Source organism: Plecotus auritus (genome assembly GCF_963455305.1).
Source record: "Plecotus auritus genome assembly, chromosome: 8".
In the NCBI taxonomy this organism is placed as follows: domain Eukaryota; kingdom Metazoa; phylum Chordata; class Mammalia; order Chiroptera; family Vespertilionidae; genus Plecotus; species Plecotus auritus.
In genome coordinates this window covers 14,175,835-14,196,448 of record NC_137782.1, presented here as the reverse complement: position 1 = coordinate 14,196,448, position 20,614 = coordinate 14,175,835, and the positions used below count along the sequence as shown (strand labels likewise).

General features: G+C 42.2%; 1 protein-coding gene across 2 annotated transcripts in view; it reads left to right on the top strand.

Annotated features, from left to right (window-relative positions):
• The window catches only part of SETBP1 (SET binding protein 1), a 355,347-nt gene that overhangs the window by 314,474 nt on the left and 20,259 nt on the right, over positions 1-20,614 (top strand). Inside the window, exon 5 of one of the 2 annotated variants that reach the window (XM_080684674.1) lies at positions 8,781-8,951. The exons of the other annotated variant lie outside the window; for it this stretch is intronic. Coding sequence (XP_080540800.1) covers positions 8,781-8,951 — 171 coding nt within the window. The remainder of the gene's footprint in view (positions 1-8,780; positions 8,952-20,614) is intronic. 2 annotated transcript variants of the gene reach the window in all.

Sequence of the window (20,614 nt, the reverse complement as noted above, 5' to 3'; positions counted from 1 at the left end):
TCCTGAGCTGCTCTGTGAGTGTAGAATAACTACTGTGCACCAGGAGAGCAAGAAGGCTGCACCATGCCGAAACCGGTTTGGCTCAGTGGATAGAGCGTCGGCCTGTGGACTGAAGGGTCCCGGGTTCAATTCCGGTCAAGGGCATGTACCTTGGTTGCGGGCACATCCCCAGTGGGAGGTATGCAGGAGGCAGCTGATCGATGTTTCTCTCTCATCGATGTTTCTAGCTCTCAATCCCTCTCCCTTCCTCTCTGTAAAATATCAATAAAATATATTAAAAAAAAAATAAAGAAGGCTGCTGCTATGAAGTCTCAAATTGTAACCCTTGGAGCACAAAGCTTACATGCTGGCCTAAGATAGTCCCAGAATAAGGCCAGAGTCAGACTCATGGTTCTGCCATTCTCCTAGTGTGATACAAGTCACGCCCTCTTTCTGGGGCTTGGTTGCCTGGAAAGAAATGGCCTAACTCTGAACCACCTTAATGACTACTGAAGCTCCTTTGTATTCATCTGTTGATGAAGCCTGTAATAGGCTTGAGGACCATTACAGTAGCAAATTCTTAAATTACTTGTGAGCCCAGAATGGAACAAGAGCATACTTGGTGCATTGTACTATTAAATTGGTTTTAATTACATGTATGCATTGTTTCTTCCCTTAATACCTTTTGAAAATCCCTTTGTTATATTTCTCCAAGAACAGGTACCACTCTATTGTGTGCACTTTTTTTTTTTAAGCACAAGAGCAGTTACATCAGCATTCTATTTGGTTCTATCTGACTGCCCTTTGTTCTGTGGCCTGTGAGCACATGTGTTTGTATATAGGAATTAACTTGGGCAGGTAAAGGTTCTAACATGAGCTTACAAGTATCTATGAATCTTAAACTATATATAAACTATATTCTCTGAATATATACATATATAGGATGTTCCAAAAATTTATATACACTTTAACACTGATAGCTCAATTGATGTTTCTTTCTCTTCAGTTTTAACCCATTGGAATTAATAATGGGTTAAAAGTATGTATACTTTTTTTGAACACCCTGTATGATGCACTTTTTTTTCCTAAGACAAGGTTCTGATGTCTGAGATGCAGAAAGATTAAAAGCATCTTACTCAGTATGTCTCCTCTTTGTGGTCTTGATATCTGATATCTTCCCATTTGGGATTATATCATTGGGGCACCTCTGAAAACACCCTTCACCCTGGCATGATCAGGAGAGACTTTTTCCTGCATCATTAGAATTTACTGCATTTTTTATATAAATCACAATGGCATTCCAATAACAGAAATATTATCTTCTCAGCCCATTTCTGCAGTTCTGAATTAAGAGAGGCAATACTTAATCAGGTGGTTTAGTGCCCTTTCTGAATGTAAAAGCTTAAAACCAGAATGGTAGAGCTAGAATGGATTCTGACCAGCAGGAAACCAAAGCTTGGTGAGATTCCAAGTCTTATTCAAGTTCATCCAGTAAGTGTGGGGCAGAGACTGCAGTAATTCAGTGTCTCAGGACTCCAGTCTTTTAACTTTCATATTAACAGATTATATGTCTTTGATACAATTTATGAACTATCAGTACTCACTGAATAGTTGGTGTCAGCTTTACTCTACGAAGATACAAGAAAAGAATATAAAGTCTCTGCTTCCTGAGGAATTTCAGTCTAATGACAATTAGTACTAAGACCGTACATATAGTGCGAAGAAATAATAATAGTTAACGAAATTGAATTCTGACTATATCTAGGCACCATAATTAGTGCTTTCATATTAGTTGTGTATTGCTGCTATAACAAATTGCCACAAACATGGTAGCTTAAACAACACAGATGTATTACTTTACAGTATTAAAGGTCAGAAGTTCAGAATGGCTCTCAGGGAGCTGAAATCAGATATCAGCAGGGCTGCATTCCTTCTTGGGAACTACAGGAAAGAATTCATGTCCAGCCTTTCCATCTTCTAGAAGCCATCCGCATTCCCTAACTCCCGTCTCCTGCTTCATCTTCAAAGCCAGCAGCAAAGCATCTTTCTGACCCTACTCTATCACCACATCTCTCTGATTCTTCCCTCTGCTTCCTTTCACTTGAACAGACCCTTTTGATTACATTGAACCATGGATACTCTCCTGATGTTTAGCTCAGTTATTGGCATCATTCATTCTATTTTCAACCTTAATTCTCCCTTGCCATATCACATAACATATTCACAGGTTATAGGAATTGGAATGTAGATCTCTTTGGTGGGAAAGGGGGTGTGGAGGGCAGGGGACCTTATTTTCTGTCTACCATAATATGTAAACTCTTCTAATTCTCACAAAAACCTCATTTAACAGATAAATAAACATGGAAAATTGACACAGGTTGGCCCAGTCACAAAGCTAGTAAAGCAGGTAGTCTTACTCCAGAGAATATATTCTTCACCTCTATACTATACTGGAAAAGGAGTTTTAAAATAGAAGACCATGTGTGGACTGAAGTAGTTAAGGCAGCTTCCCCAGAGGTTTTGGGCCTAGAACAATAGATGTGTTCCATTTATCCATTCATCTATCCTCTTTAGAAAATCTGGTACCTATCAAGTTAAGTGTTGGGAAATCAAGACATGGTTCCTAACCTCTAGAATCTTGCAGTTGCCTACAAAAACTGGCAGGGAAGTGCACAGATAATTACACAACATTAACTCCTATTGCTGAAGTCTGTTCAAGGTGATAAGACATCTGGGAGGGAATTGACATGTGTCAACTCTACTTAAAAAATAGATATGCTTTTATTTTTCCCAACTGCCTTTTCAAGCGGATCCTCCAGTATTTGGTTTGTAGGACCCATCCCAAGCACTGTTGTCTAATTTACACATTGAAGACCACCGCCCTAGTAGGTCATCCCATCCACTTCTAGCCATTGAATTCTACCCATTGTTCAAGACTGGGATTTTTGTACCTCTATCTGTCTTTCTGAGTGTCTGGTTGGTCCCATTCAGGTTTCCTTCCCATGACTAATGGTGCCTGGCACTTACAGGCTCTTAATGAATGTTGAGTTAATAAATGGAAGACCACAAGGCCACCTCAGATCCCACTGAGACCTCATTCTCCTCCAAATTCATGGAGGACTCATTTGGTCTCCCATCTCATTTAGTTTAACAGCTTTGTAAGTGTTTATTCTACCCCACTTTCCACTGCTATGCCTCCTCTGGAAAGACATCTTCCAAATTTTGCTAGTCAATACTCAAATAATGGTTGATTTTTAAGTGGTTGATTCTAGGCTCACTGAATAGTATTTTACTTAAGAGTGACCCTGCCTGAATTTCATCTTTCAAGATCCTAGAATGCAGTAAAAGTCATTGGCCACAAAATACATGTTGATAGGGCCACCACCTATGATCCAGCGGGTTGTTCACTGTCCACAGGTACCTGGCTCAAGGGGATGGTGGGGCTGAAATTCAGTCTGTTCTCCTCGCTCCAGACCATGAGCAATGGGAATGCATTTGCACATGGGAATCCAAGTCTATTTTCACATTGGTGCCCTCTCTTTGCTAAGATCTGTGCCCTTGGTTTCTATCCACCTACATGCCTTTTTCTAATTCATCCACAGATACTATATGAATAGCAGAGGCTCTGCCTTTTGATGATTAGAAAAGCACTTTATGATCTTTCTGGTATAGCTACTTTATGCTACACAGAAATTATTAGAATGTAATTCTTAGAAAACAGGGACTTTAACTGTTTTAAACTGGTGCCATGTCCCTGGGATGGTATTTGTTGAGTTAAGGAATAAGATGACACAACAAAAATAACACTTTTATTGACTTTGACACAGGAAAATATTATTTCCCAAATCCTAAGGGTATCTATTGGCTTGATTCACTTTCTTCTGTAACATATATCCCTCTTATTGCCGTAAGTGATACTCATTTGCAAAAGAAAAAAGAGCAATGAAAATTGTCTGAAAAGACAACCAGTATATGAGAAAGGGGATTATCATCAAGTTTTAGGAGCAGTTTCCTCTTGTGAAAAAGGTTATTTACTGCTTTACCCAAAAGTCAGTGTGTTCTAAGAAAGGAAAAGGGCATTGAGTTGAAAATCAAGAGGCATGGAATTTAACACTTCTTCCCCACACATGATATGTGAGCATGGGCAACCACCTGGTCCTCTGTGCCTCAGTTTCCTTATTTGTGGATTTGGACTTTCACCTTTTGCCTCTTGTTACCCACAGGGATGTTGCAAGAGGCAAATAGCACAATGCATGTCCAAGTTCTTTGCAAGATTAAAAGCCACTGACTGCTCAATATAGCATACCTCCCAGTCCATGCCCAGCCCTGCATTCTGCCATGTAAAGGTGGCCAGGGAGTGGTGCAGGTGTCAGCCTCTCCCAATGTGCCTGCCTGGCCTTTGTCACCAGGAAACATCAGCGTTTGCATATCTTACAATTAAAAAAATGAAGGTGTTCAACAAGTCTATATTAATCACATGCTGTTTTCCAGATATACACTATCTGCAGTGGAGGCTACAAAATGAATTACAGTTGATCCCATCAGTCACTTTATTTTAAAGAAACTTATGAGATGAGGACCCAACTAGTTCTTACCACTTCTTAAGAGCTGTGTAATTTTAGATAAGTTGAGTGGCCTCTCTGAACCTCCATTTTTTTTTTCCCATCTAGAAAAGGGGAGTAAATAGTAGCCATCTCACAAAGGTTTTCTGTTTGTTTGTTTTTCCCATAAAGAAAATGAGATGAAGATAACTAGCTTTATAATTACTCTAAGGTGAGGCTGGTTTTTATTAGCCAAGGTCACAGAGGTTATTAAAGGGATCCTGGGAAAGCTAGCCCCCCGTAGAGCCTCCTTTTCCTCTGTGACCCCTGTGACCTTGAGCAACCTGGGGAAGAGGTAATTGAACAGCAACTACTACTTTGGAGGAAACAGAATCAAAATATCGAAGCTATTGACTCACCCTGAAGGCAGTAAACAGTGCTTTGGTTTCTGACCTTTTCGCATCCTGGGGCAGTCAATAACCTGGCCGCTCTATGCAGCGCCTGCCACTGATTCTGATTTGGGAGTACTTTAACCTTGAACTGAGCTCCAGGTAACCAAGGCAACAGGAAGTCAGCTCCTGCGTTGGAGGAGTAGGAATCCATAAATCAAGTCCCTAATGCAAACACGGTGTGCAGGTAGAGGTTTGAGGGGATAAGTGGTCTATGAGAAATTACCTTTGAAAATGAGTGCCTGTCCCTGGGCAGGCTGCAGCACAGTTTCAAAGACTTTGAACAAAATGTATCAATAGAGGTCAACAGGTCATAACAGAATGTTTTCATATAGGCTTAGCTTTTTTTATTTCCTCTTGGCTCTGTCTTTAATTATGAACAGATGTTGGATCCACAGAGTTATTAGCATTGTTATTTCCTCCTTTAAAAACGTGCTGGCCTCCAAACAAAAGCTGCAGTACAATTTGTCCTGCAATGGGGCTTGGGGATGCTCTGAACACATCTACCAAGTGTGCTGTCCATGCAGTCGGCGTCTGAATTTGACATAGTGGTCCCTTCCCAGATGAAAGCCTTTTCGTCTTGAGAACTTGGTTCTGGACTATTTCACATTCACCTGGCCATTTGGGGATGTCTCCATGGAGCGTCAGCGGCCACCTGGAATGAAGGGGAACAAAGATTTGCAGGGGCCAGCCTGCCCAATGCTCTCTCCCAAGAAGTCACTCATTCTAGTCTCCTGAGACCTCTGTTCTCAGGCAAAATTTGTGGATTGCAAGTGCTGTTAGGTTAGCCTTTGTTTAAAACTTACCCAGTATTCTTACCCCTTATTCTTACTGTATTTCTTGGAATGTTTCCATAATCCTTTCAAAACCCAATAATGTCTGAAAAAACATCAGGGCTTTGCCTCCCTCCCCCCTTTTTTTTTCCAATTTGTTTTCAAATTCATTGGATGGCAGCTAGCAAACAGTACTATAATAGAAAACCCTAAATTATCTAGAGTTTTAAAGACAGCTAAATAGTGACAATCTGAATTATAGAGTGTTTTTAAGTGTCATTTTATTACTTCTAACATATTCTCTAACATAAACACTTGAGTAGCAAAGTATGCCCAATAGAGATATGATCGGATCAACTTTAATGAAATGATGTGGACTGAGACTAATTTGGATTGGGAACATTTGCATGAAAATGGGTACAACCAAAATGACTCGAAATCAGTTTGTTCCCACGTGAGAGTTAAATATCCACCTGCTAATCCTGTGTATGGCTCATTCTCTGAGCATGTCATAATGCAAGCAAAGAATGACTTGCCCAACCTGGGTCCACAGGTACAAAGTTGACAGGTATTAGTGAGTTTTCCACAGGAGCTGTTGTCCCGGTAACCCTCTGAGAGCTTAGAGGTGAGCTGTGGACAGTACGCCTGCGTCCACCTGATGGGAACACACACGTCCGTAGTCCTGCCCCGTATCTAAGTGGGGAATTTGCATCAGACCCAGGGCTGTTGTCTCCACTTCAAATCTGTTAGCAGCCAATTGTTCAGGTACATCCATCTGCCCAATACCCATGCTCTGGTATAGACTTCTAAATTTTTCCCAAAGTATGTTTATTTCTCACTGGAAAAAAGAGTTTAATACATGTTTGTGATTCTAAATATATTAACAATAACACAGGCTAAGGAGTAAAAATAAAAACTCCCCCTTCCCCACCAATCTTCCCTGTGCTTTTTGTCCTTAGAATAAGGAGTGTTGTGTGTATGAACTGTTTGGGTGCGTCTCCTTGTGGATGATTCTGTGTCATGTTACATGTTTATACATGTGCACTCGCCTGTCCCTGGCACACCTGCATATGTGAAACATGGACACTCTACACACATTTCTTGACTCCCAGGTGGTTGTACTTTGCCGTCTTTCTATCATAGAATTTCATGTTTGTCTATTCACTGTCAAAATGCTGTGAAATAGAAAATCCAAAAGAACCTGCATGGTATTGTTATTCTCAGCATCTGATGCGGAGGTCCAGAGACTGAGATGGAGAGTTGGGGGACGGGAGTGGAAGGGAAATGAAAATGTCAGCATGGACACATGGACACATGGTTCTAACTTAGGTTCCTGGAAGAGTGCCTTTTCCAGGTGTAGTACAAGGACCTCTGCATCCTGGCAAGAAACAGGCCATTGGCAGACTGGGGTCGTGGGCAGGTGTTAAAAGATGGGCAGGTGGAGCAGGATGATCTGGCTACTTGGAAACTTCCAGCTCTGACATTAGGAGCTGTCTGAGTTTGGTCAGTTTTCTCTTAACCTCTCAGAAACCTGTTGCTCTCATCTGTTAAAATGAAAAAAAAAAAAAAATAGTAACCTCCTCACTACATGCTTCACCGCTGTCATTAGGCCCAAGGGAGCTGATACCTGTGGTAAAAGATAATGTTACTCCGGAAGGGGACTGTATCACTCAGATTAGTTGGGATGGGACAAAAAGGATCATATGATAAAGCCCTATGTGTTGTTGTTTGATGCTGCCAGTGGCATAGAGCCTGCAAATGAAGAAATTCTGAATTGATTTTCTAGTCTATTGACTGTTTGACATGGATACAGAACTTGAATGACTCTGCACTTATGCTCGGGTGAGTCGGAGATTCACTATTATGCAGCTGGGATGTGGAAGTGCTCAGAGATCCTTGGTCCTGTCAGGGAAGAGAACGGACACCTTGCTGCCTTGTTTCAGCTGGGCCTGAGGAAGCAGTGGGTTATATTAGCGATAGTCGCAATAATAGGAATAATAGTAATGGGAAACAGTTACATAGCATGGACTGTGTGCCAGACACCGGTCTAAGCACTTTATGGAGATTGACTGCTGGATGCTCCCAACCACCCCTAGGAGAGCGTTCCATCCCATTTGTACAGTTAAGGAAGCTCAAAGCTTGGAGAGGTTAAGTAACTTGCTCGTGATCACACAGCTGGAAAGTACGAGAGCCTGGATTCCAGCCCAGGAAACGTGGTTCCAGAATAGCTCCAAGATTTGTCATATAGTAAATTTCCAGGCCCTTCCAGAGGCACCTCGCGAGAGCCTTCCCAGGCTTCTCAGCACCATAAAGGCATGACTTATGATGGTTGTCATGGTCAGACACTCCAAAGTCCCACATCAGCTCTCACTTGGCCCAGTGACTGTTGCTACACAGCAGTCCTCACAGTGCGTCTTCCGCCTCCAGCAGGCTGGTCCTCATCTAGATCCTCTTCCTTTCTCCATCTATGACATCATATGCCTGTCTCTCATTCTTGCTGTTCTAGCACGACCTCTGGAAAGCCTTTTCTTACTTTTTCCCACATGAGTATCTACCTGCATAGAACTCACCAAGCACCTAGGATAAAGGACACGCAAGCCTGCCCATACTTGCTGCCCAACAACTTCTTCTCATTTAGTCTTGTCTCCCCTGCTGCCTGAGAGGAGCAGCCTCGCAAGGGTGGGACCCACTTCTCCTTGCCATGCTGCACACAGCACAGCCTCCGTAGAGATGGCCTTAGTGATCCTCATCAGGCAACCACATGCCTGATGGAGGAGTATTCTGCTTCTTTAGGCCTGTGCTCTGACACCGCTTCCAGGCAGCCAACCTGGGATGTCCTCACCACTAACTTTAGCCACAAAAACAAAACCAGTCATGCTGCTAACTTTTTTTTTCCTTTGGACATTCTAAAATTTTATTCTTATACCAGAAGGAGGTCAGATCATTTAAGAATTTTCTCAGATCACTTTCAGCTTTTATGTTGTCGGTCTTCCTGTTCCTTGAAAATAACTGCAGGCTTTGGGGTTCTCGTTTCTCAGGGATGCCAAGTCCCCACTTAAAAGTGGACCAGACGGCAATGCATAGTAAGAACGAGGGCTCCGTGTCCACCATGATGACCAGGAAGAAGCCAGCTGCGGTTGACAGTGTTGCAATCCCACCCACCCCAGTGTTATCTCTCCTCGCTGCGTCTGCAGCAACCTCAGATGCAGGTGAGCACTTTTCAGATGCTTTGGGTTCACCCCAGAGAAGGTGGGCATGGAGAAGACCTCCTGGGAGTGTGCTGTGGAATACAGGTAAGAGTCCTCTGCTTAGCCAACCTACCCCATTGAGCGGATGAGCTGTTGCAACCCTGGTTTTTTCAAGTGGGAGGAGATTCAACAAGGATGGAGGTCAGCTCGAAACTAGTGGCAAAGTCCTCTTGAAGAAGCTTTTCAGTTTATCCTAACACATGCCCATCCAGTGAGCAGCAAATAATGATAACAGTACTAATTACTCTTTGTCAAGCTTTAGTAATTACGAATCTCAGCATCCTTATTAGGCTACCTCATGTCACTCATAAAAAACTCTGTAAAATAAATGCTTGTGTCTTCATTTCAGATGAGGAAACTAAGAGTAAAGGAACTTGCCCCAAGTACCTGTGGACAGTCAGGATCCCAACCCAGGTCCTAGTCCCATGCTCCCAACCACTGCATTTCCCAATCTTGTTCTCCAGGGTTAGGAGACAGTAATCAGAGTTCCCTGAGGCCTTGATGCATTCTACCCTCATAATGTCATGGATTCCTTAATAGTCACCAGACTCTTCACAGGCAGGTGATAAAATATAAATTCCTTATTCAAATACCCTTGAAGCTTTGCCTTCATCTACTCCCTCTCACCAATCCCTGCACCAGCCCTCACTTTGCCACACTCATTCCGACTGTCAGGAAAGGTAGGCCTTGGACTTGGCTTAACACCTTTCTTTGAGGACAGGTTTACTCAATTCCTACATGCACCCCGCAGACCTTTGAGGCCACACCTCTTTCAAATGCCTGCAGCATCCAGTGTCTATACCATGCATTCACCTTCCACATGAAAAATGTCTTCTATTTAACCTGTTCTCCCTCAAAAGACTTGTATGTAACTCTGAGGTAGAATCCATGATTTAGGTTCTTGCTATCTCACAGCACATGGAATGATGGCCCATTTCATAAATGTTTGTTGAATTGATGCATTGATCAATGTTAAACATATTGCAGTATTTAGAAATGACTATTATGATTAGAAGCCCAAGAAGAGACTGATTATTATTTTTTAAATATATTTTTATTGACTTCAGAGAGGGAAATGGAGAGATAGAAACATCAATGATGAGAGAGAATCATTGATCAGCTGCCTCTATTGGGAATCGAGCCCACAATCCGGGCATATGCCCTGATCTGGAAATGAACCATGACCTCCTGGTCATGACCAGCTGGGTGAGACTAGTTATTCATGTTTACAGCAAACTCATCTTCTAAGTCAGCAGGTTGCTTTTTTTTTTTTTTTTTTTTTTTTTTTTTTTTTTTTTTAGCTGAGAACTCAACTTGTCTACATACCTGCCTCCTTCATTGAAATTATTGGTAATTAGAAAATGAGTCTAATTGATATAATAGGAAAAGGTATTTGGAAGGACAATTCCTAAAGTGAGTTCATCAAAATATTTGTAGGTGTTTTGTGATAAAGATGTTTCCATAGTTAAATGAGTGTGGGGAATGCTGTATTATTACATCTGATTTCTTCCTGCAGAGCTATTCAGAGCTTTTAATTGACCAGTTTTCATTGTGAGGCTCCTGGATGGAGAGACACAGAATTTCAGAATTTCACAATCTCATCTGACCACAAAACCTATTTTTCATGAAATAGCTCTTAAAACCCTATTTTTCATGAAATAGCTCTTAAATAGCTCTCAGCATCTCTTTGGAAATGCTGTTCTCACCAGCCATTTGGGAAATCTTGCTCTGAAAGTATGGGATCATCTCTCAAATATGATCATAAATCTCCACATCTTTCACATGCTAGATGTGAAATGAAAAGTTTTTGGTGGAAATGTCAGGTAAACAATGTCAGCGAGGAGTACAAGAAGAGGTCAGAGGAGGGAACATCACGGAGGAATGGGAGGAAGCTAATCTCAGACTTGATGGATCAGTAGCTCCTTGGGGGCGGGGGGGGGGGGTGCAGGCAAGGGGGGCAATGTGACAGTCCCGGAAGTGGGAGCTGATATCCTGCCTGGAAATCCGGGAAGTTATCACTCAGCTGGAGCGAAAGATTGGGGCCACAGTCTGCACTGCCCACCCAGAAAATTGCTTCCTCGACCTTGTCGGTTAAGCTCCAGAGACCTCCCTTTATGGATTTAGAAATTAGCCTGCATGTTTCCGCCTTTGCTTGCCAAGCACAGTTATTTCCCATGGGCAAAAGACAGACAGGTGGTCCCCTATTTTCTTCCCCCTGAACTCGTTCCAGTCAGTGTGCGAGAGCACATTCTTGGGATCCCAGCCTTCTGTGGACTCTACTAGGTATTTGCATTCAGTAGTTTACAAATATGCCAAACGGGCATAGAAACAGGTGGGCCTTAAATTTTTCAACCTGCCTGTCTGGTACTAGCAATCAGAGCTGAGCCACAGCTCTCCTGTTTCAGGATGCAGAAATGCACTGTTGTTTATTTTTAGGCAGTGCTAAACTGAGACCCTCATGAGAATTTCACAGATCTGGTCCATTTCCAAGCCTCAGGTGGCTGAGCAGAACTTCTGAGGGGCAACAAGCCAGAGGTCCAACCCGGTGCTGGTGGCCAGACCTTCCTGAGATTCTGCTCTCCACAGATATGCTGCTTCCTACAAACCGGAGTGAGCTTAGGTCCCACAGGAGGGGCTGGTGTCCAGTGTGATTCAGAGAGACCTCAGAATCTCTGCAGTTTGCAGTTGCATGAGGTCATGCAATGGGACTGAACCCAATTTTTTTAAAAAATATATTTTATTGATTTTTTACAGAAAAGAAGGGAGATGGATAGAGAGTTAGAAACATCGGTGAAAACATCGATCTGCTGCCTCCTTCACACCCCCTACTGGGTATGTGCCCACAACCAAGGTACATGCCCTTGACTGGAATCAAACCTGGGACCTTTCAGTCCCAGGCTGATGCTCTATTCACTGAGCCAAACCGGTTAGGGCTGGACCCAATTTCTTGGTTTACCACCTGGTTTCCAGTGGAATCCCACCTCTGTCATAGGCTCAACATTAGCCAAGGCAGGTTGCTTTCTGCCTAACTGTGGACTCCTACTTCTTTTAGAGAACAGTGAGCAAAACTCATAATTTGATCGGGTGGATAGCCTAACAGTGTCAGGCACACAGCGGGAGATACATCTTTTCTGGGTTTGATTTCATTCGATTGGGTGTTTGTGCATTAGTCATATACATTTCTGATGAGACAACTCACTTATTTTTTGTTTTTTTTAGAATCCCCTTACTCATCTTTCACTATAAGCAAGGTCATTTAGAATTACCTGTGGCTGTATAGAGAAATCCACTTATTTTCCATTAGGTCTTCCTTTCTAGAGAATGGTTTTGAAGACCCAGACAAGTGCAAAGGGCAATAAAAGAAAGAACAGTAAAACTAAGGGGCTTATTCAGCAAAATTAACTTAAGAGTTTATTGAGATTAAAAAATATGGAAATAACTGCATTAATTAGAAATTTCTTTCATTTAAAATTAATGGATGCTAAAATTTCTGGTACGGTGCCTGACACATAGTAGATACTCAGTAAATCATCACTGAGTGAAATGAATGATTGCGAGTCAGCAGCTGCGTGCTGATCGAGCACCCAGTGTGGTGGAAGACATCTGAGAAAAGCATGGTCAGCCTTGGAACTGCTAAACAATCCAATGGAAAACATTTGACAGACATGAGGGGGGCTGTTGGGTAAATACTTGCCAAGTAATTAGTTAGTCTATGGTTCCACCAATACTTTTTCAAATAGGTGATCTTTGGAAAAAGAAAAAGAAGGAACATTTCCCACTTTATTTTATAAACATTATAATATAGGAGAAATGAAGGCAATTCAAAGGTTTAAATATATCTTCTAGCTCAAGTATGTGTGTGTGTGTGCGCGTTCATGCATTAAGGCAATTTTTCTACTTCTCAGAGTCTGGGAGGCATGCTGATTATGAAGTTATTGATTTGGAAGCGGGGGGGGGGGGGTGCAGAAGAGAGGTTCCAGGAGTGGGTGGCCAGACTGAGAAGATGTGAGTTTGTGAGCTACTGGGAGGAAGGGATGGGGGTGACTGCCTTCACGATCGAACTGCTCTCATGCAGCTCAGCCTTCCTGATCAAACTGCTCGATAGCCATTGATCAGCCACAGTTCCCTGGCACAAGGAAGGTCTGATTCCAGGGAGCAGTACATCATTACTGTGAATAATTAGGGCCAATGCAGTAAAAGCTTCAATAAAGTTTGCTCAAAGGGCTGCATAATTTGAAATAACTTCTATTGTACAGTCCCATCATAATTTACTAACCATATCAGATAATACAAACCTGAATGGGTCGGGCTAATTTTTCTGATCTACATATTGAGCTAACTTTTCAGGGAGGTCATGCAATGTGTAGAAGTTCGTTATCTTCCTACTGAAACTTGCCCCACCTTTGTATTTAAGATGAGGCTATTATTAAGTAGACTAGAAGCCCAGTGCATGAAATTCATGCAGGGGGGGGGGGGTCCCCTCAGCCCGGCCTGCACCCTCTGCAATCTGGGACCCCTACACCTTTTTCTTATCTGGCTAACCTCTTCACATTTAAAAAAATTAACTGAAATACCACCTACTCTAGGAAATCCTCTTTGAAAAAATCTCTTTACAATATATATTAAGTATTTTCATAGTATACCATTCTTTTTCTTTAGCAGCAACTTAGAATGGATGCAATGTGCTTCTCTTTCTTGTGTCTGAATTTTGTTCTTGTTGCTCTTGTAATAGCAAAGCTTACATTTGCTCTTCAAGGGCTTATATTTGGTTCAGTTTCTAGTTGGCTCCCTGCTTTTTTTTAAGCAATAAATTTGGGTTGTGATAGTAAACCTCACTTGTAATCAAGCCTGTAGGTCTATCTGAATATTTCTATAATACCTATCACTTTAGCATACCAGAGATTGTGTTCATTTGTAGAAAATAACAATAAATGTCACCTGATCATTTGATCTTCTAGTAATATTTTATAGCAGATATATTATTCTAGTAAATTAACTATTACAAAAGTGAGGCATACAGAAATAAATCACATTGAACAATAAAGAATGACTCAAATATCAAAGCATAGTACACTTAGGGCCTCCCTTGTTCTGTGCCTCAAATATCATAGCATAGTACACAGTTCACATGGAACTCAGCTTCCTTTAAAATAGGAAGGGATGCCATACTCATGAAGCAGCTACCTTCACACATATTTTTTTATTTAATTCATAGGACATACTCTTTGTACTAATTGTTGGAAAATCACCCTAGCAATTGCCTCTGTTCCTCTCTGTATTGTTGCCTTACATTCTGATGTCATTACTGCACTTTTATCATCCACTCGCTCTAATAAGATTGTGAATTATTTAAGGGCAGAGATCATGACTTGAGCTTGTGTTTCTCTGTCATGATTTCTAGATAAATACTCAAATGCCATCCAGTCCAAATGACTGTGATGAGAGAGGCCTACCTTTGCTGGAGACCTCTGATTTTTATTTAAGGGGCCTTACTTGTTCTGTGCCTTTACAGAGGGGTGAATAGGGGCTGAGGGAGTTTGGGGAAACCCAGACAGAGTTCTCCTCCTGCAAGATTTTGTTAAGCTGGCACCCGGTGCCGCCGGGCAGCTTCTTTGCGGGACCGCTGGGCATTTGTCCAATTAAAACCCAGACAAACAGCAATAACAAAGGCACTGGTCTCCTACTGCTAATGCATGGGGATCAGACCCCAGCCTGCAGGAACTCACCCCCGCAGTCAGGACCGGGCCGATGGGTGGACCTGGGCTGGTGCTCCTAACTCTGAGGAGAGGGAGACTTCCCGTGACCCAGGAAACTATCAACTGAAAAATCAGAGAAGCACAGAGGATGATTCAAAAACATGAAAGATAACGCTGGCAATTTCTTCAATCTCTGGGGTAAAAACAAACCAAAATAGAACCCTGAACTTGTACACACACGCGCAGAAAAACGTTGCTCAAGGGAAAAGTGATTCAGACCCAGGCCGGAGGGCTGTGGGCTAGAGGCCCCGGACTCCTTGCCACGTGCCCAAACAGGTCCATAGCACAGGCTGGTCGGCGGAGCAGCTTCTTCGCCCCGGGACCGCTGGGCGGCTTGGCTTGGCCTCTTCACAGCCGCTGGGCTTCCCGCGCCCCCCACGGGGCCACAGGATCTGTGGCGGCAGGTGCACAGAGCAGCCGGCCCCGCCCCCACTGTGGGTGCCACCATCTTGTTATGGTGTGACGGTCAATTTGCATATTCTCTCTTTATTAGATAGGATTACAAATTCTGCAGGAACTAAGTAAAATGCCAAGGAAACATAATCCCTGTGGTTCTGTGCAGTCTAGTGTAGGGATTATAGAAAAATAAGCAGACATATCCTTATTCTTCCCTCCTCCTTCTCTTCCTCTTCCTCCTCCTCTTCCTCCACCTCTACCTCCTCTTCATCCTTCTCATCCTCTCTCTCTCTCTCTCTGTCTCTCTCTCACTGATGGTCTCACTTCTTAAATCCAAGTAGAAAAACAACATGCATCAGAGTTGCTCTCATCAAATCTCAACTGTTCAAGGTGTAGCCCAGTTCAAGATACCAGAGAGGAGCAGAGTGAAGATGGTGCTTAGCTCATATCGGTTTTGCATCAAGGCTAAACCATTATTCTCTCAGACTATAGGATCTGCCTTATTTACAACTACCAGAGCCTATGAGTAAGTGAAACTATTTAAATTTCAAAGTCTGTTAAATTTTTAGACATTTTGCTTCTGAAGGGAGAGACTATAAACATTAGATAAACCATTTAGTTGTTAATCAATCCAACCAGAACTGACTGATTACTATAATCAAGATGCAAAGTTTAAGCTTGAAAAATTACCTTTACAAGTAAAAGAATGGATTCTTCATCCTAAGGAATCAGAGTGAAATCCAGTGGTCTAGTAGCTGGAGCAAAATGATCATGAAAATTCATTCTAACTCCCAAATTTGTGATACCTGATTTTTCTCTTAACCAATTGCCATTTATGGAGAGAGGCCTAGAATAATGAAATAATATTCAGGTGTATAAAGCAATGCCCAGGAATTTGAGAATTAGAAAATTATTTATATTACTTGTTTCTTTGTCCTATGTGGGATCATGATCTGGAACTCCTAACCAAAATAATAGGCCACTGCAGCCAAAAATCTGGTCTTTCAAAAGAACCAAAATAATTATTTGAGTTAACAGGATTTAGAAGTCTTCAAATTGTGAAATAAATACCTGCAAATCCAGACTAATCATTTAAAATATATAGTAGAAAACCCTAAAAACAAAAAGATCTAGAGAAAAATAAAGCTTTATTTTAGAAACCAATCATTCAAGTTGTCTGTAAAGTGCTACTAATGGACCCATTTTGAAGCAGCACAGAATCACTCTTTGCCTAGAGCTCTGCAGAATGTGTGGCTCCTGGAAAGCCCCCCACCCCTCTTTTCTGGGCCCTGAAGGGTTGGAAGCTTCTGTGCTTCCCTGAAGACCCCATCACACAAAAAAACTCCAAAAATTTGTTTTAATTTTGCCCAAAAAGGATGAAATAAGTTCTTTTCTGATTTAATCTGGACATCCTAAAGCAGTTTAGCTGATCCCATGCCCGAGGCTGTAAGCATTCAGAGAGGCACCAAAACTCTAGGATCTGGCTTTCTGCCTTCTGCTCCAACCGGAATCTCCTTGGAGATGCCATCGGCACCAAACTTCTCTGGAGTCTTCTCTCTATAGTTTTCAAAAACTATAAACTCATGTCAAATATTCATGCAACTCTTTGTTAAGGAAAACAACATGGTGACAGGACTGGCCCAAGGAAGAATTAAAGGAACTGGGCATTATGGGAATGTGGCCATCAGAGAAAGAACATCAAGCAAGATTGCTCAGTTAATGTCCTAATGGGGAATAAAACTATAACCTCTAAAGTTATCTTTTCTATTTCACAGAAATCATTTGCATCTGGGCAAAAACCTGCAAGTTATCATATTACGAGGCAGAGTCTGGGCATTTGCTATCAGTAGTGGATAGCAAATCCAAAAAAGGTACATTTCCCTAGCCTAGATAGTTAATAATCACTGGGCAGGCCCATAAAATTATACAATACTCTAGGACAGTGGTCGGCAAACTGCAGCTCGTGAGCCACATGCGGCTCGTGAGCCACGGTTTGCTGCTCTGTTGACTACTGAGTTTGCCGACCACTGCTCTAGGACTCCCAAGAACAAACACCCTTCTGTTTGCCTTGTTTCTAAGTTTAGGCTCAGTTTTTCTTATCACCATGCAGTGCTCTCGTTGACTGGACGTGCTCTTGTTTACAATGGCCTGCCCTGAATCTCAGGGCTGCACTTACCAGCTGGGTGATCTCAGACCTCAATGAACATGGAAAGCATACCACCTAGCGTAGAGGGTTGTGGGGAGGACTAAATGAGATAAAACTGGTGAAAATCCTGGCTGCATGCCTGCCCCATAGGAAGAGTTCAGCAAACCAGTACTATTGCTGCTACTGTTACTGTTGCTGTTATGGTTATTGCTATTTGGGCTTTCCATCCTGGAATATTCCCTCACCCATTCCTCAAGCCGTCTGGATGGCTAATTCATGATTATTTTTTAAGACTCAGCATAGTGCCTTCAACTCTAAGATGCCTTCCCTTATACCCAATTTGAGAACCACCCCATGGCCAATTTGCATACCACATCTTCTGTGCCCCATAGCTCCCTGTAAGCCCACTGATCATTGGTCTCTACATTTAACAGTGTCTGTGTTCTCATGCCTGTGTCCCAGGCTGGACTATCCACTCCCTTATTTTCAGTAACTAGCACTGAAGTGGACAAGTAATAGATAATCATTGAATACTAGTCAAAATGTGTTGAACAAGTGTTTTCTGTACAGGACCATCTGGTGCATGAAAAAGCATAATCAGCATTACATTATTTGGAGTTGAAATGGAATGATGTGACTTTATTTTCCATATCAGCACCAGAAATAGCAAACCATCCTAAGAAGGTTCAGCATAGAGAGCAACCTGAGAGGGACCTCTGGGGCCTCCAGAACCTTTGCTCAGTTATGGCAGACCAGCTTCTGACTAATCCACCAGGATATCCTGGGGGAAGGTTATTGTCAAGTTCAAGAGTCGGCCTATGTGGTATGATATGTGCAGTACATTGCTATGGGTTTATTCCGAGAAGGAGGATCTTGTGTCTCCCTTCACTTGAAAGTTCTGTGGGATTTGCAGGATGAGCCACTCCATGGAAAGCTGGACATTGGCCTAGGTTGTACTTTATTTTACATATGACAGTCTTGTGGCTGGAGTATTACTTTCCCAGGGGGAGCAACCATTTCCTATTTAGGTTTTTGTCTCATTCAATAAGGACTGAGTATCCCATAAATACCTTGATTTATATGGATGAAATAAGAGAAGCGAAAGCCGGGAGCATTGCTTTTAAACAACATAATCATATTTGAGTGTGAAGACCCTGGCACAGCGTCGGGGGCATAGTAGATGCTCAGTAAACAGGTTTGGTCTTGATTGAACTAATTTTTTTTCTCTCCAGAGCTGAGATTTTAGAGAAGACAAAAGGCTTAATGACAGGTTTGAAAGTCTGTGTCTGAGAAATTTAACTCAATTTATCTTCTTGAAATGCTTCCTACAGATCACACTCCCAACCTCCTCTTGCCACAGTCAGACGCTGTTAAAAATAAATTAATGATAATAATACATTTTATCTTCTTCCCAGTGATAGTATCATTCACACCTCCATTGAAGCCCAGTGGGAGGTTTGGCTGTGAGGCCCCAGCTCAGGGGGAGTCAGGTGCGATTATTGTAATGAGGACTCCATGCTCTCAGAGAAATGCAAGAAAGAAATCCTTCCATACGTGAAGCGATTTCTATTAAGATACTCATTTTATATCAAATATTCTTTATAAATGGAAAAGAATGAAAAGAGGCTCATCCAGGGGTAGATTTTACGCAGCCAAGAAGGAAAGGGCAGGAATATTTTACGATCAGTTTTGAGATAGTGCTGTGCCTGCCTTGTTCACTGGCACTTTCCATTTCCACAAGTCTAATTAGATTGTTGTTTTAATGGCGGTGAGATAATTTAGTGGCGACTGAAAGCAACTGTGTTAATGAGAGGGGGTGGGGACAGTGCTGTGCGTTTCCTGTAATTAACGGAGAGTTTTTGAAAAACTTGGTTCCAGTGAAGTTGGCATACTGAGCCCAGCTGTTGGGAAGGGGGGCAAGGTCTTTCCTGCTCATTGCTGCGGAAATGGCCTCAGGCAATGTGGAAGAACCGTGTAATGACTGTCATTAAGAATGATCCTTAGTGGTGTGGGCAGGAAGGAGTCAGTCTCAGAGAAAGGAAAGTCAGAGAAAGAGAGGCATTGAGAAAGGGGGCAGTGAGAAAGAATAGAGTAAGGATTGTAGACATATGTGGCAAAGAGACAGACAGACAGACAGACAGACATAGCACCCATCCATAAGCCCTCTCCATTCTACCCCTGAGATGTACTGGAGTAATACCAGGGTATTCTCCCAGGGGGTCTGGGTCTCTTGCTACTCAAACTGGAATTGACTAGACCTCATTAGAATAGACTAGAAGGCACCTCTGCCAACCCCTTCATGTTGCAAATGAGAAAATTGAGCCCAGAAAGGAGAAATGAATTACAAAATATTACCTGAGTAGGAATTAGGAAACCTGGAATCCTTCTGGCTACCACACAAATGCATAGTGGAAGCTGGATTTGGAATTCAAGGATCAGGGTTTTTATGGCCCACAGTAATGATTAACTAGTTCCCTCAGGTAAGTTGCTGAGTCTCAGTTTCCTCATCAGTGAAATGGGAAAAGCAATGCCTTTTAGGCAGTGGTGAGGAAGAAATGAAATGGCAGATCAAAACACCAATCACATAGTCAAAACCATATATCACTTTTATGACCCCTCTCATGTCAGAAATGAACTCATGTCATGTTATGATTTAATCACGTTAAGTCATAATTTAGTCATTTTATGACTCAGATCATAACATCCATTAATTATCATTAGAAGTTTTATCCTCACTCCACCCTCCAAATACCCTTATCTTAGGGCACAACCCCCCCCCCCACACACACACACACACACCACCACCACCACCAGTGAGGGTATTAACTACCATATGGAACTCATCTTACTGAAACTTCTGTAAGTCTTTGGTATGAATCATCAAGAGTTTTTAAGCACCGGTCACTTTGATACATGTAAGTATAAGATTAGACCTGCCCTAGGGGAACTTTCACACTGTTTGGGAAGGCCTGACTCCAAAACATGAGATGACCAAATAATACTTTAAAAATGAATAGATTGAATAACCTCAGATAGTAATTGAGCTATCATTTAGCAACTGACAAATCATTGATTTCCAACTGAGTGGTACTAAGGGTGTTCGGAAGACAGTGAGATGATCTGGTAAGAGAAGAGTTGAGGTGGCCTTCTAAGGATGAATGGAATTCATATGCAAAAAGAATAGGAGAGAGACGTTTACATCCCTGAGATAGGAGTGTATGTGGAAATAACAGAGGAAGCTGGAAAATTGGTTTGGGTTCAGAACATGGAGTTCCTGAAATTCTCAAATGAGGGCTGGTGACCATTCTGAAGGGCAGCATTAGCAA